At 35.3% G+C, this 15856-nt stretch overlaps 1 protein-coding gene across 2 annotated transcripts in view; it reads left to right on the top strand.

Annotated features, from left to right (window-relative positions):
- Positions 1-15856, top strand: part of LOC136033974 (orexin/Hypocretin receptor type 1-like) — an 83980-nt gene that overhangs the window by 50293 nt on the left and 17831 nt on the right. For both annotated transcript variants that reach the window (XM_065715005.1, XM_065715006.1), the window contains exon 4: positions 15226-15338. In XM_065715005.1, the coding sequence (XP_065571077.1) occupies positions 15226-15338 (113 nt within the window). The remainder of the gene's footprint in view (positions 1-15225; positions 15339-15856) is intronic.

Genomic DNA, 15856 nt, shown 5'->3' with positions numbered 1-15856 from the left:
CATGACATTTCAGCCGCCGGGAAGAAAACAATGTTGCTTTTGCTGAAGTATCCAGGCTCAATTTCAACCCTCAGTCATTTGTGTCGTTTCGAAATCATCGAGAAAGTTACAGCCTCTGCTTTGTATGCTGAGTCTAAAGTTCTCCCTCCCACTAGTCGTGCCTGCATATTCCACTCATCTCGAGTTCATTTACAAGTTAAATCATGGAAAACCCTGGGATATACTATCGACCTTGGCAAGTTTGGTTGGGTAATTCCAAATGGATTGTATGTCTACATTTTTGATAAACTTACGACGAGTTTTAGTTTTAAACTGGTTTCTTAAAAAATAAGACTACAGCCAAATTGTTTGTGGTTAGGTTTGACTCTTTGTCACAACCCTACTTTTGAAAAAAATACATAACCTTAGCGTAAAGAGCGATGTGTTGAGAAGGGGGCATCCCCTTTCATACACGGTATAATTTCTGTTCGTTTTAAGTTTTAATTTCGCTCCATGATTGCAGTTAAAAAAAAGCTTGTCTTTTTTATTTAATTTCTGAATGTTTTTGATTTAATGTGTGTTTGGATTTTGGCTCACCGCATATGAATAATTAAAACGAAATTTGCATATTGATTTTTTTTTGGCTAATAGCTTTCTCATAATATTGATCGGACGATTTTGATAAAAAAAGGGTGAGGGAGGAGGCCTAGTTGCCCTCCAATTTTTGGTTGCTTAAAATACAACTGGAACGAACAATTTTATTATTAATAAATATACATAACTTACGTAACGGACTTCTATATTTGTATATTTTTACTACGTATATGAGGGAATTCGCCTCCTCTTCTATACGTCACTCTTTACACTAAAGCTTGAATTTTGTCCCAATTCTTTAAGAATCACCCCTGAATCACAAAGGCCGTAGAATTAATAGTTGAAAATACTAAAAATACTCTTGTTTAAAGAGCAAGGTATTGTGGAGGAGACGAAAACCCTTATATACGTAATATTTTTTGTTCGTTTTAAGTTTTAATGCTGCTCCTCACTTCTAGTTGAAAAAACTTTTTTATCTATTTTCTCATTTTTTTTTTCAAATAAACCTAGAAAATTCTGCGCCCCCTTCATAGGAAATTCTCTTCCATTATGATAAATTTCTCTATGGAAAGATCCTCCCACGCAAACTTCTACAGTAGGGTTTTCTGACACGCTCAATCTGATTGTGTGATTATCTTTAAGATTCTATAACTTTTACGGGGTGTTTCTTCCTATTTCCTAAATAAAGCAAATTGTCTCAGGCTCATAACTTTTGATGGGTAAAACCAAACTTGTTGAAACTTATATATTTAACATCAGCATTAAAACCTGACTCTTTTGATGTATTGGTATCAATTGGTATCAAAATTTCGTTTTTAGAGTTTCAGTTACTATTGAGCCGGGTTGCCCCTTACTACAGTTTATTACAACGAACTGTTTGATTAAATAACAAAATTGAAATTAAAGTGAAAAATGACATTGAAATGAAAACGATCAGAAGTTTTTCTGTATATGGGGCAACAACTTACTCCTCAAACCCCTGCTATTGGTTCGAAAGGCTTACTAGTATTTTATTGGAAGGATTCACGAGTGCAATGAATAGACACCTACAATTTTAATAAAATCTCTTGTCTTTTTGGGGGTATTTTATTCCTATTCCGAAAATCAGGCATTTTTTTTCTGGCTCTTAGCTTTAGCTTTTCACTGGTAGCATTACACTTAAGGAAGTTTATATATTTGGAATTAGCCTAAATAGCCAATTTTTTTTATTAAAGTTTACTTTTTTTTAGTCTTGGTAACTATTAGACCGAGTCCCTCCTCCTTTAAGGTTCATTTGTAGGTTTGAGCTTTTTTATTTATTCGAGTCTTCGTCTGACACTTGGCATTAAAGTGCTTTTTTGAAGTCTTAACTAACCACTTTTCCATAGGAAAATCCACTTGCCTTAACCTTAATATCTGTAACCCATGTTTTCTTGAAGTAACAGTCTGTGATAAAAGTCCATTTTTAATGAACTACTAGCTGTTGGGGTGGCGCTTCGCGCCACCCCAACACCTAGTTGGTGGGGTGCTTCGCGCCCCCAAGCCCCCCCGCGCGCGTAAGTCGTTACGCGCCATATTAGTTACGCGCCATTGTAGTTGTGTCCCTGTGTCCCACCTGTGAATATAGATAGATTTATATAAGTGTTTCAAACTACGTAAAAATTGCGAATATACAACATTCTTGGCTTTCCCACTACTGGGAGCTTTCCGTTTCCAATTGCCAGCAATTGATCTGACAAGAAAGCCAAGGTTCAAACCTGGAGCCTCTCGGACCTAGAACCTGAAACATAACGCTTTACCAACTCAGCTACTTCGGCTTGAATACATTCGTTTTGAGCAGCTTCCTCGGGTGTTGCCATTGTAGGTTCTTCAGTCATTTTACAATTAGAAATTTCTCTTTCAACGGTCTTCTTACAATTAAAAATTTGTCTTTGAACGATATTCTTAAATACCTGTGTCCTGGTCGTCATTTATATTCCATGTGTCCCGGTCGTCATTTGTGTCCCGGTATCCCAGTCTGTAATTTCTCTTTGAGTGTCCCGGTCGTTATTTATATTCCCTCTGTCTCGTTCGTCATTTGTGTCCCGGTCTGTAATTTCTCTTTGAGTGTTTTTTCTTTTTAGTATTTTTCAGATTTTTAGATTTTTTCTTTTTTCAGTTTTCTTTTTCTTCTTTATTTTTCAGCTTCACTATGAAATACATATCGCCGAACCTTTGAAGCGCCACCCCAACACCTAGTTGGTGTGGCGCTTCGCGTCCCCCCAAGCCCCCCCCCCCCCCCCCGCGCGCGTAAGTCGTTACACGCCATATTAGTTACGCGCCATTGTAGTTGTGTCCCTGGGTCCCACCTGTGAATATAGATAGATTTATATATGTGTTTCAAACTACGTAAAAATTGCGAATAAACAACATTCTTGGCTTTCCCACTACTGGGAGCTTTCCGTTTCCAATTGCCAGCAATTGATCTGAAAATGTTTGACCAGAGTCATCGTTGCACAGACAGACAACTTATTTTTATATATATAGAAGATATATATATATATATATATATATATATATATATATATATATATATATATATATATATATATATATATATATATATATTTTCTTTTTAGTTTTTTTTGTAGTTTTTACCTTGTTTAGTTTTTTATATTCCCTGTGTCCCGGTCGTCATTTGTGTCCCGGTACTATTTATATTCCCTCTGTCCCAGTCGTCATTGTGTCCCGGTCTGTAATTTCTCTTTGAGTGTTTTTTCTTTTTAGTATTTTTTATTTTTTTACATTTTTTCTTTTTTCAGTTTTCTTTTTCTTCTTTATTTTTCAGCTTCTCTATGAAATACATATCGCTGAACCTTTGTTTTTTTAACTAAAATCTGGTAGGCATTGATGACCTTATCCAAGTCAAAATCCCAAACCCAATCATCATCGCTATCATTTTCAGTTTTGATATGTTTTGACTCTCGCTGTCCAGGTGGATCTTCATCTAACTGCGCGGTTTTGCGTTCTTTAGCCTCAAGCCTGTTTCCTTGTTGTTCTTTTGATTCCTCGGCACGCTTTCTTTTCTGACTTTCTCTATCAGCAGCAAGTTTTTTGGCATAGACTCTTTGAGCATCTTCATCGGCTTTTGCCATTGTAAGTTCATCATTCATTTAAACTTAAACATTAATAGATTTCTACGTGAACATATATGTCTTAAATATCTTTAATGACGTCACCGTCATAGCAAAAATGACGACAACTAACTTCATGACGTCAGTCGACACAGAAACATGACGTCACCTGACACACAGACAGACAACTTATTTTTATATATATAGATATGTATGTTTAACAGTTGAATATAGTACATGATGACACCGTGAAGCTAGAGAATAAAATATCCTTGTGATATTTCACAAGAATTGTGAAAATGAAAAATATGCGATTCACAAGAAATGTGAATCACATATTTTGTGATATTTCAATTGTTATCAGTGATTTTGATCGTTAACATTTCGGCCTTGTGAAAGGCAAAATTGATGTTTGCAAGGAAACAATTTCTCAAATATACCGCTGTCTTTAGAGTAATAATCCCATTTGGTAATTAAAAGCGCACTAGATTAAAATAAAGGAAAATAAAAACAACCCTCTTTAGTCAACATCTTAAGGGAAGAAAGTTTGCTCTACCGCGTTCAAATTGTTTGAGACCATTTCTTCTCCAATAATTGAGACATTTTCTACTGCAATTAACTTACAATCTACGCTTCATTTTTATTTTTTATTTATTTATTTATTCAATTTTTTTACGAATAAATCTTCTTATATTTTCATGTAAACCTTGTTCAAAGAACTCTTTTGCTTATAAATTAACTAGCTGTTGGGTTGGCGCTTCGCGCCACCCCAACACCTAGTTGGTGGGGCGCTTCGCGCCCCCCAAGCCCCCCCGCGCGCGTAAGTCGTTACGCGCCATATTAGTTACGCGCCATTGTAGTTGTGTCCCTGTGTCCCACCTGTGAATAGAGATAGATATAAATATATGTTTTTAACTACGTAAAACATGCGAATATACAACATTCTTCGCTGTCCCATTGTCTGTGCATATAAATAGATTGTCAGGTTTACTGACTCTTGAACATGCAACATATAATTGTCCATGGGAAAAACAATCCGTATTCAGATCTATACCTCATTATTCTAATGATGTGTCCCTGTGTCCCGGTCGTCATTTATATTCCCTGTGTCCCGGTCGTCATTTGTGTCCCGGTGTCCCAGTTTGTAATTTCTCTTTGAGTGTCCCGGTCGTCATTTATATTCCCTGTGTCCCGGTGTCCCGGTCGTCATTTGTGTCCCGGTGTCCCGGTCTGTAATTTCTATTCGAACAATCCCTGTGTCCCGGTCGTCATTTATATATCCCGCCTGTGCCCCCGGCGTCCCGGTTGTAGTTGTGTCCCTGTGTCCCGGTCGTCATTTATATTCCCTGTGTCCCGGTCGTGATTTGTGTCCGGGTGTCCCAGTCTGTAATTTCTCTTTGAGGTTCCCGGTCGTCACTTATATTCCCTCTGTCTCGGTCGTCATTTGTGTCCCGGTCTGTAATTTCTCTTTGAGTGTTTTTTCTTTTTAGTTTTTTTTTTTAGTTTTTTACCTTTTTTCTTTTTTCAGTTTTCTTTTTCTTCTTTATTTTTCAGCGTCACTATGAAGTACATATCGACGAACCTTTGTTTTTTTATCTTAAATCTGGTAGGCATTGATGACCTTTTCCAAGTCAAAATCCCAAACCCAATCATCATCGCTATCATTTTCAGTTTTGATATGTTTTGACTCTCGCTGTCCAGGTGGATTTTCATCTAACTGCGCGGTTTTGCGTTCTTTAGCCGCAAGCCTGTTTTCTTGCTGTTCTTGTGATTCCTCGGAACGCTTTCTTTTCTTACTTTCTCTATCAGCAGCAAGTTTTTTGGCATAAACTCTTTGTTGCCATTGTAGGTTCTTCAGTCATTTTACAATTAAACATTTTTCCGTGAACAAATGTCTTAAATACCGTTAATGACGTCACCGTCAAAGCGAAAATGACGACAACTAATTTCATGACGTCAGTCAACACAGAAACATGACGTCACCTGATCCACAGACAGACAACTTATTTTTATATATATAGATGCTTGGAAGGAGGGACTCACTCCCTGGAACATTTTTAACTAAAGAAGGATACCTCTCAAATTCTATATTAATACGCATATAAAGAATCTTACGAATGGCCCATTATTTTCCTGTCTAACTTGCATAAAATGATGAAGCTTTTCGGTCGGTGAAATTTTATCAAGAAAACAGAGCACGGGAATTCCTTTAGCTCAGAAAAGGTTGTAGCGCATTTTTTTTTTCTATAAACTAGCTAGTGAAACATTGTTAGTGAAACAGTGAACGATTGAAACGAGTGGAACATTCACTGTCCATTTAATTGTAACTAAATATTAGGTTGATGATGTGACGATTTAATATTTGTCAAGATGAAGTGTCGGTTAGAATGACAACAATTTGATTACAGTAACTCAATAGCCATTAAGTTTGCCAACATATATTTTGCAGTAGAGTAGAGGAGCTGAATTTTCTTAATCTTTTTTTTTCCTGTCACTATTTGTAAAAGGAAGATTTTAAAAAAGCATGTTATATGTGAAAAACTAATTGTCGATATCAAAAGCGAAGGATTCAATACATTTTAGAAAAAAGGTGGTTCTATAAAGAGGTTCTAATTAGAAAATAGGAGGTTCTATATGTTTTGAGAATCAAATTAGATGAAGGAAAATGGAATGTAGCCTACACGGCAAAATTTAACAAGTCTAATTTTACATAAATGTCACATTCAACCCTGTGAATGATCACTTCTGACTTGTTGAGTCTTCAATTTCGTTAGTGTTTCTTCAGTGTCAAAATACAAAAAAGGATTCCATTTAAAAAGGATAATTAAACAAGGTGTTACTTGTCATTTAGTGTTTTTTTTTCTTTCTTTTACCACGAAAATAAATTGGACTCCTAGCCAAAATAATAAATAGTTACCCTTGTGTTAGTGCAATTCTGCTATTGTGCTCGTTTTCTTTGTTATTTTTCTGCCAATTGACCTGGTTTCTAAGCATTGTTGAAAAAAGAAGAATTTCAAACAAGAGGTATCTAACGGAGTGGAAGTTCTTAAGCCTGAGAAAATAATCACTTCCGGAATTTTGTCCTTAGAACGAGCAGCAACGTAGGAAACAACTGTTTCGTCATTTGCTCCGAAGCTGAAGTATTCGGAAGTAACTAAACTTAATCCTCTGTATAAAATTAGATTAAGCACAAATATCTAGGGATCAGATACTGAATTGCTTTTTAGGCTTAAGCACTCCTGAAAAATAATATGTATATTGTATGGAGATAAATATATTGGAGATCATTATGCATGGAGAAGAAAATTAAAAAAAAGAATGAAAAGATATTATTGCTTACGTCTTATACAAGGTCATACCTAAAATCTGCATCAGGTTCCATTCCTTTTTTCAAGAAATTTGAAATAGTAGTCGAATACTTCAGTTATGTAATTTATAGAAATTATCTACAAACTCCCCTCCCCATAATTGGCTCTTTCGATATTATGTAACTCTTAGATAAAATCATGGTTACAGGCCTAATCATGGGTGTTAAGCTAAAGCAAATCTTGATTATAATATTAAATTTCTTTGCATATGGGCCATGTCAGTTTTTTTTTAACCTAGTTTTGATTGAAGTTTTGTTTTAATTAGGTTTTGACAGTTAGGAGACCATGATGTAGTGAATAATGTGTAAATAGTAATTGTCAAAAACATCCTTCTCCTTTTTTGCATAGACTCATCCGGTCTTATTTTTAAGGATTTAAAACCAACTATAATGAATACAAACCGAAAGTATAACAAAGATATAATAAAAAAAAGATATAATTGGTATCAAAATGTTCGTGGTAAAGAACTGTATTTAAGGAGCGACCCGGCGCAATATTAATTGAAACAAAGGCGCCATTTGGGCCAAATCTTGGGGTGAGCATGACCTCCATCTGCCCCCCCCCCGATTCACTTTGTGCCGCGTAAGAAAAATCCGGGTTTTGGCAGCATATTGATCGAATATTCTAAGTAAAAATGCATTTTCAGCGCCCGTGTGTTGCTTGGAAATGTACTGTAACCGAATGTGGAACTCAGCCACACTGACCTCTAAGATTAATTATAACAACGAAGAATACAATCAACGAGGTTAAGCGATTAAACTGAAAGTGGAAAATTCAACCAGCCTACAGGCTGGCATTCCTCAGCGAGAAACTTTCTTATTTAAGTAAACAATACGTCGGTGAAAGTAAACTTCATTAACATGCTGAGGGTTATAACCAAAACCTCGGTTTCCTTCAGCAGAATTCTTTCAGATCAAATATATTTACAAAAGGAAAAACATAACAAGAGAAAAAAAATTATTACAACACCCAAGGTAACAAGGGGAACCGCCGAGCTTTCATCTTCGCAAAACCGTCAACAAGCTGGTTGTAGTCTAAATTTTTACTAAATCCTTCTCTGCAAATATCAAAAGGAGATGACTGAGACGATCATCTCCTGTTGTAGACTGCAGGTAGTTTTTCACTATTTCTAGGCTAGAAAACAAACGCTCATTGCTCGCTGTTATCTCAGGAAGTGTGGCAGCAATACGAAGTACTTTAATTACTTCTGAGTAAGCCACTGGTAATGCCTGAAGATGGTCGACAATGTCTAGGAAGTTTTCCGCCTTTTTCTCCTTATTGGGCAAGAAACGCTTGGCAATACCAGCTTGAGATTCGAGAAGAATGCTGTCGATATCCAGCTCGCCGTAAAGAGAAGAGAAAAGCTTGAGCTGCTCTGTGTACATAGACTTGGTTGAGCTTGGATCCAAGGCTTCGAGCGTACTCAGCACTGGCAAGTTATCTGTGAACCTTCTCTCAAATTTGGCTAGTAGACGGTCAAAAGTTTTGAAGTATTCTTGCTTCATTTCATCCGCCAAAGTAGTAGTCCAATTTCCAGATTCGATGAAATTCTTTCCTAGCGTCAAAGTTGTCACAAATTGTTTCCGATGCTTGGTGATCTTTTGAGTTCTTCAAGGTCGTCCTTTCTGACCAACAGAAGAGGATCTAGTTGCGGGTCCATTCACAGCAGGTACTTCAATTTCGAGTTCTGTTCCAAACTCTTTAGCCTTCTAGAAAAGTGATACAAATGAAGCATCTGAACGCAGGTCAGTGAGTTTGCTTCTTATAGCCTGAGTCAGGGTGCGCGATCGAGAAATAACCAAGTTGACGGCGACGGCATGGAGTTGCTGAGACAGCGATTTCATCGCTCGCGTAGTGCAGTTGGAAGATAACAAGGAACGATTCCATCAAGAAATGATAGGACAGGAACTGACCTATTTTTGTCTATCAACTTAGAGGAATTACTGCAAATATTTAGAATTTATAATATTAATATAATCATCTAGGAGACGGGCATTTGACAGAACTTGAGAATTAAATTATGTATCTAACTTGCTTTCAAAGTTTACAATGGTTAATAGCAAATAGTGTTATTATTATGGCCGGCAAAGGACCTTTTTGGTGGAAGCTTGGGCCCCCTGTAAAATCTGGGGTGGGCATTTGCCCACCCCTGCCCCACCCAAATGGCACCTCTGAATTGAAACTCTAAGAAACAGAGTGTTGACGCCAGTAGATACTTAAAAAATGGGATTTTTAGGCTCCTTTTAAATATAAAAGTTTTATCAAGTTTAGTCCTACCCATCAAAGGTTACGAGCCTAAGACAATTTGCCTGATTTTCCAAAACAGGTGGAAACATCTTCTAAAGCTCATCGACTTTTAATAAAAAATACTCTCCATCAGCTTCAGTAAGTCGGAGAATCCTAGTGTAGTGGTTTCTCGCTCCCATCTAATAATTCTGGAGAATAGCCATCAAGCAGTGCGAATATAATTAGAACTATTTGATATTTATAGGCAATTACGCTGCGATAGAGGTGATCAACGCTTCCCTTGCTTCTCTCGCAAAGGAAACCACCAGAAAAATGGTGGTTTCTATGAATACGTGACCACTTTCGAATTATCTGCAACGGAAAATTACAAAAGAAAAAGATACAGTTATCAAGATTGCTGCAAAATTTTTCACAAAAGATGCGATAAACAGGAGGTTTCAAAATGCGTCGAGTCATAATTTTTAGACAGCCGTTTTGTTCAGCATAATAGAACGGTCCTGTAACTATGTCTTTCGGGATAATAGACATGTCAACTCCCCACAATTATGTAATTGTCCCATCATACTTTTAAACTAAATGTTGTTTTAATATAAATCAAAAGGCAATGTGTTTATGGTTGCCAATAAGACACCTCAGCAATATTTGGGGTATTAAGTTGAAACTTTTGTGCATACTATATTACTACTTCTGCTCTTACAATTTAAATAATTAAAAAGAGTGTAAGTGTATCCAGTTTGTCAAAGAGCGTAAAGAGACTCTTTTGTAGTGATATTCGGTTTTATTTTTCAGGTCAGCTTCAGAAGCTATAAATTTAAATTAAAAAATACTGTTTGTGTCAGGATTAAAAATTATTGAAAAATGTTTCTCTGCCATACAAATAGCAACCCGTATTATGAATTCTTATAGAAACAAACTGACAAGATGTAAAATGTTTTTTGCTATGAAGAAGTCTAGGTCAATAAAAAAAGTTAATTTTATAACATTTCTCCACAAAACAAGTTTTTCAGAGAAAAATAAAGAGCTCCATTAAGCCAAAAATGAGCAGAAATAAAGTTAAATATTCTTCCAAGCGTATAACTCCCACAAATCACTTTTAATAAATAAATGAAACTCGAAACAAACTAAAATTACAATAAATAACCGAGTCAATCTCAAAACAAGCAAAAATTAATGTGAGTGGGGCTTATTACCCCCATGACTTTTCAAGACCAGAACATAATTTGCGTTTTACAGGAAAAAAAACGTTTTAAATGCTTCCCCTTTTCTTACTTTCAAAAATAAAAATTATCAAAACTTTAAGGAATAAATATCGGTATATGTCAATTAAACTGACAATCAATGGTATTTTTTTTTTAGTAAAGCGCAAAATATGTTCTGGTCTTAAGAAGGAACTCTTCTCAAGACTTTTTCCTTATCGCTAATTGTGGCCTCGTTCCTATCTTTAACTAAGACAAGTCCAGATTGGCTACTCCCTCTCAATTTATTAATATGCCAGTTTAATATTTTACGCATCTTCCAGATCCTCGGGAACTTTATCCATGGCCTTAACTTCACACTTCCTTAGTTCATGTTTAAACGCTTTCTCCACTTTCTTAACATTCATTTTGTTTTCATATGATTTATCATTCAGATAACCATTGTACAAGCCCCTTCTTTCTTTTTTTAAACATAAATATTTTTCACTAATATTCATAGCTGCAGGAGGTTCAGGAGGTTCTCCCAGACAATTGGAAAGTTTCAATTATCATCACCCTGTACAAAAAAGGGGATAAAGCTGAATACAAGAATTACCAGGGATATTGCTCATAAGCATCGCTGCCAAAATATTCGCCATGATTCTACTCAACCGCTTCAGCTCAATCAGAAACACTGCCACACGCCCAAACCAGGCGGACTTTTAGCCAGGAATGGGCTGCCTTGATCAGTTCTTTACACTCTGGCAAATTCTCGAAAACCGCATGAAACAACATACCAAGATACTAAGATGAGTACAAGTTGAATCCTGATAACCTGCCTCCAATAATCGTTGTTTACGGTCACCTATAGTGGAAAAGGAAATCTAGAGGATGAAGACTTTTATTTTACATATACATGTTCTATTAATAGACAAATTCACAAAAATTCTTAAAACACTTTATTCTTTGGACACTGCCATGAATATTATACAGGTAGAAAAGTATATTTTAAACTAACAAGTTGTTCAATCGTGGATTGCCTACATAGATGTTGAGAAATTCACTGTAAGTATAGCCAAGAGATCGAAAAATAAAACATAGTAGTGCAAGAAAACCAATCCGATTTTGAATAATAGATTTCCCACTTTACTCAAGAAAATTTTTGATCCGGGACGTTTAGAATGCATATGGATGGCCGTGCGGATCAAAAAATTCCATATTCTTCGCTGTTTGAAAGATTCTTAGCCAATTATCCCCTCTTTACAGTCGACAGACTACTATTAACAATGATAACGCTATCGCTAGCGTTAAGAACATGGACAAGGAAATCCGAAGGTATGCAATAGATTTAAAAATTGGACATGAAAAATCCAAATTAAACACAATGATTATTTGATTTGTTTTCATGGTGATAAGTCTAATAGAACACTCCCATCGTGGATCATTTCCAATAGGTTTCAAATTGATTTAGCGAAATGTTCTCGGTTAATGTGTCGGCAAAGGCACACTCTAAACGTACAGTGCCTGATCGGACAATACTCGTATCTTGAGTACCAGACAAATAAAATACAATGATACCAAGAGTATACCATTGGTTATAAATGGTATAACCAACACTCTATTGGTTATACCATTTCAAAATAGTTGTGAATCTCGATCTGATTGTATTGTCAATTCTTATAGGGCTCTGTAGGATTTATCAAAGGTTAATTTTTAGAGCGTAATTCTATTTATTTTACATAAAAGAGATGAAAGTCCAAACGTTTCGAATTTTTGTGGGGAATTCGTCCATAATCTAATTGTATTAGCACTTTTATATAAGCCAATGCGAGTTTTGAATGAATTTCACCATTGATATATGAAGAGTCGGTGTATGTACGTGAACCCGTGGCCATATGTCTTTTATTCGTGATTGTGGGCAGAACGAGCTATTTATTTCCACTACCTCTCAATTTTTCAATTTCCAAAGCAACATAACTCGTAACCTGTTGTTTTTGCACATGAAGTATTGTTGAAATGAGAGAAACTATTGCACCAGGTGCAGTAACTAGGTGCAGTTGTAACTTTATGTCAATCTTAACGCTAGGAGGCCTCTACTGAGGTATATTAGATATTTCATAGTTTACTTCTCTAATCACGTGTAAATCACTAGTTAGCAAGTGTGAATCGCTAGTTGTCGCCTCTTTGAGTATATTGGTAGTTTCAGTTTCCATTTTATATTCATATCCAACGGCTAAGCTCCTCTATTTCTTCTATGACTTTGGAGTCATCAACGTGAATTGTACATAATTGCCATAGTTTGAAAGATTGTTGATTGTGATCTCCAACGTTTCATTTATAAAGACACTTTTGTTTAAACAAATTGTTTAGTACACAATATTCATGGGATAATTCTTCGGCAGGACTTGGTTTTTCATTTTGAGATGTTTTTACTATGACTTGCAAATCTATAATTGTGGAAGTCAAATCTATGAAATCCTCTTCACTGGAATAAGTTTGAAAATCTTCATTTTCAGAGAGCAGTTGTTGCGAATAGAATTGATCATAGTAACCATGTTTTACACTCAAATCAACATTTTCTGCATTGAAAAGATTTAATGATAAGGTTACTGAGAAATGGGATTCTTTGTGTCGTAAATATGCCATTTTTTAAAGAGAAAAAAAAATCCTTTTTCGGCCTAACAATTTTTTCTCTTATGTTTTTTCTGTTTTGACAGGAGTAATGTCTTTTGCTTCTGAACTGAATAGAGACTGCTGACTTTTTAAATCTTTTCCGTATTATCGATATTTCAATCACTTGCAGAGGGATCACGTGCTAGACCAAAATTTTGTGAACCGCTTACTTTACAATCCTTCCCACAGCCGAAATCTTGTAGTGTAGCTGATGCAAAATCTGTGGCGATCGAAGGAATATATTTTTTAGCCAAGGGTAGTGCAGAGCAAAACAACTCAGCAAACCCATTGCCAAGACTGGAACCCGACATTGACGAATCACCCTTCAAATAGTCCAATCTATGACCCAATTGTTTTGGTCTAGTAGTAGCGATATAGTAATTAGTATCAGGACAATTTAAAGCATTTTTCAATTAGCCATCTCACTGAATGGGTCGAAAGTGACATGTAATTACAGCCAACCTTTTGCTATTGCTATAGGATCGACTGATTCATTGATTAATGTAAATTGGCAGTTATCCAAATATGAAGTGTTTACTGGAATATATTGAACGTTCTTTATATTGTAGTGGTTAATGTGTTCATGAGCCGTATTTCGTTCAAGAACAGTTGGGAGGGAGACATTGCTATTGCCGACTCTCGATGCCTCAATAAAGGATGCATAAAGAAATATAGAATTATAAGATGAGAAGACGGTTAGATAGTCAATCATTTCATTCTCAATGTAGGAGCTAACTTAAATCCTAGCATGTTCCATAAAATAGTTAAAGTGTAATGCGTCATTCTTACAAGTAGAGATTTTTCTATTGATTGCACAACACAAATGATTCATTTTACTGAATTGTTTGTATTTTAAGGTGAGATGTTGGTATAAATCAGAGTTAAGTGGTTCTATCCATTCTTCTTTTTCACCATATACTGGCCAATAATCTGGTCAATATTTTTGTATCATATAGACGATCTTTCTCGGATAGTATCCTTCTTAAAAAATCTTCTTTCACGACTCATCTTGAAAGTTAGACTGATGAATTTAAATTTTTGGATGAGGTTTTTATAGGCCCAAAGGAACATAAGGAATTAGCCGGTCTATTACACGGTATAAGAATAAACAAAAACAGTGTAACGGGACGCCTTTGTTATTGCTATTAAAAATATTGAAAATCAATACAAGATCCCTTAAAGCAACACCTTTGTTCTTGTTGGGAATATCAAAATCAATACAAGATCACATAGCCTGACAATTTTGTTACCAGCAGCAATGAAAATAAAAATCCAAAAAAAAGGCTTGTGTAAGCACCCACTAAAAAAAAATGTCATCTACATAAGCAAACATTGGACTAAGACCAATTCATTATAACCGGGGGTTTTCCACTTGAATGGCTGCACTGAAGAAACAAGTTTAGAAGAAATCTTTAAGGGTTTTTAAAATCTAGCATAAGTAAACAATTAACTGTTACTTAACAAGCACTTGCGTTTTGAAGAAACTCTGCCAAATATGCAGTAGCTTAAAAAAAGTGCCAGTACTGGGATTCGGAGGGATACCTGTTTGATCGGAGGTTTTATCTTCCCACTACTATATTACTTTTCCCTATATATCTGAGTTTACCAATGTGCCTCAACGCATTGTTTTACCTTTCTAGCACATTTTTGCAAGCCAATCTTGTTACTCCCTATGCGTAACTCAGAAATTGAATAAAAATAATACCACTTTTCTTCCTGCAGCCGCATTTACACGTTGTTTCAACGGCAAATTTTAACCCAGTAAAACAATCCAAACTCTGACTGGTTCTTTGTAATGACGAGGAAACTTTAAGATTTTTAAAAGAAACTTTGTTTCCCAGTTGTTTTGAAAATGAAAAAAAAAAATCAAATTGGGTTTTTGACCAAAACAACTTGCTTTAAAGCCAGCTGCACCAGCTAGGGACAAATGCTGAAGGGATTTTAGCTTAAAATTCACAGCTTTTCCTGTTTCGCTGATAAAATAAAGTACAAAAACAGGGTTTTCCAATTCATAGCCAGTATACTGGATATTTTGAAACAATTATTTCTTTTCTCTACCATTGTTATTCTCAGTATTATTTCTTTTCATATTTATAGGCAAACAACTGAGATTCCTCACAATGAGTATACTACAGCTTTGTCATCAATTTCCCATTGGCTTGTGTACCTAAACAGCGCAATCAATCCAATTATTTACAATTTCATGAACAGTAAGTATACGAGTATCTAGCTCTCATTGATGTCATTTTATTTCATTTTCATTGATTTATTTGTTCCAGCTCATCCTTTTCTTTAGTAATTTGCCTACCTTCCTCTACACTTTTCCTTGTTATCCACTCTAGCCTACCCCCCTGCATTTCCTTTTGTAATGAACCAAAAAAGCTTTATGAAGTAAGAAAAGTGCGAAGTTGAAAATTCGTTTTTTCTTAACATGTTACCATGGGTAATATATATATATATATATATATATATATATATATATATATATATATATATATATATATTATATATATATATATATATATATATATATATATATATATATATATACATATATATATATATAATATATATATACATATATATATATATATATATATATATATCTATATATATAAAAATAAGTTGTCTGTCTGTGGATGGATGGATGGATGGATGGATGGATGTGTCAGGTGACGTCACCTGAAAAAACTGGATTAGGTGACGTCAAAACTGAAAAAACTAAAAA

This window comes from Artemia franciscana, chromosome 12 (genome assembly GCF_032884065.1).
Source record: "Artemia franciscana chromosome 12, ASM3288406v1, whole genome shotgun sequence".
Lineage (NCBI taxonomy): Eukaryota > Metazoa > Arthropoda > Branchiopoda > Anostraca > Artemiidae > Artemia > Artemia franciscana.
The sequence above is the reverse complement of the archived record's forward strand: the minus strand, read 5'-3'. Positions and strand labels throughout refer to the sequence as shown.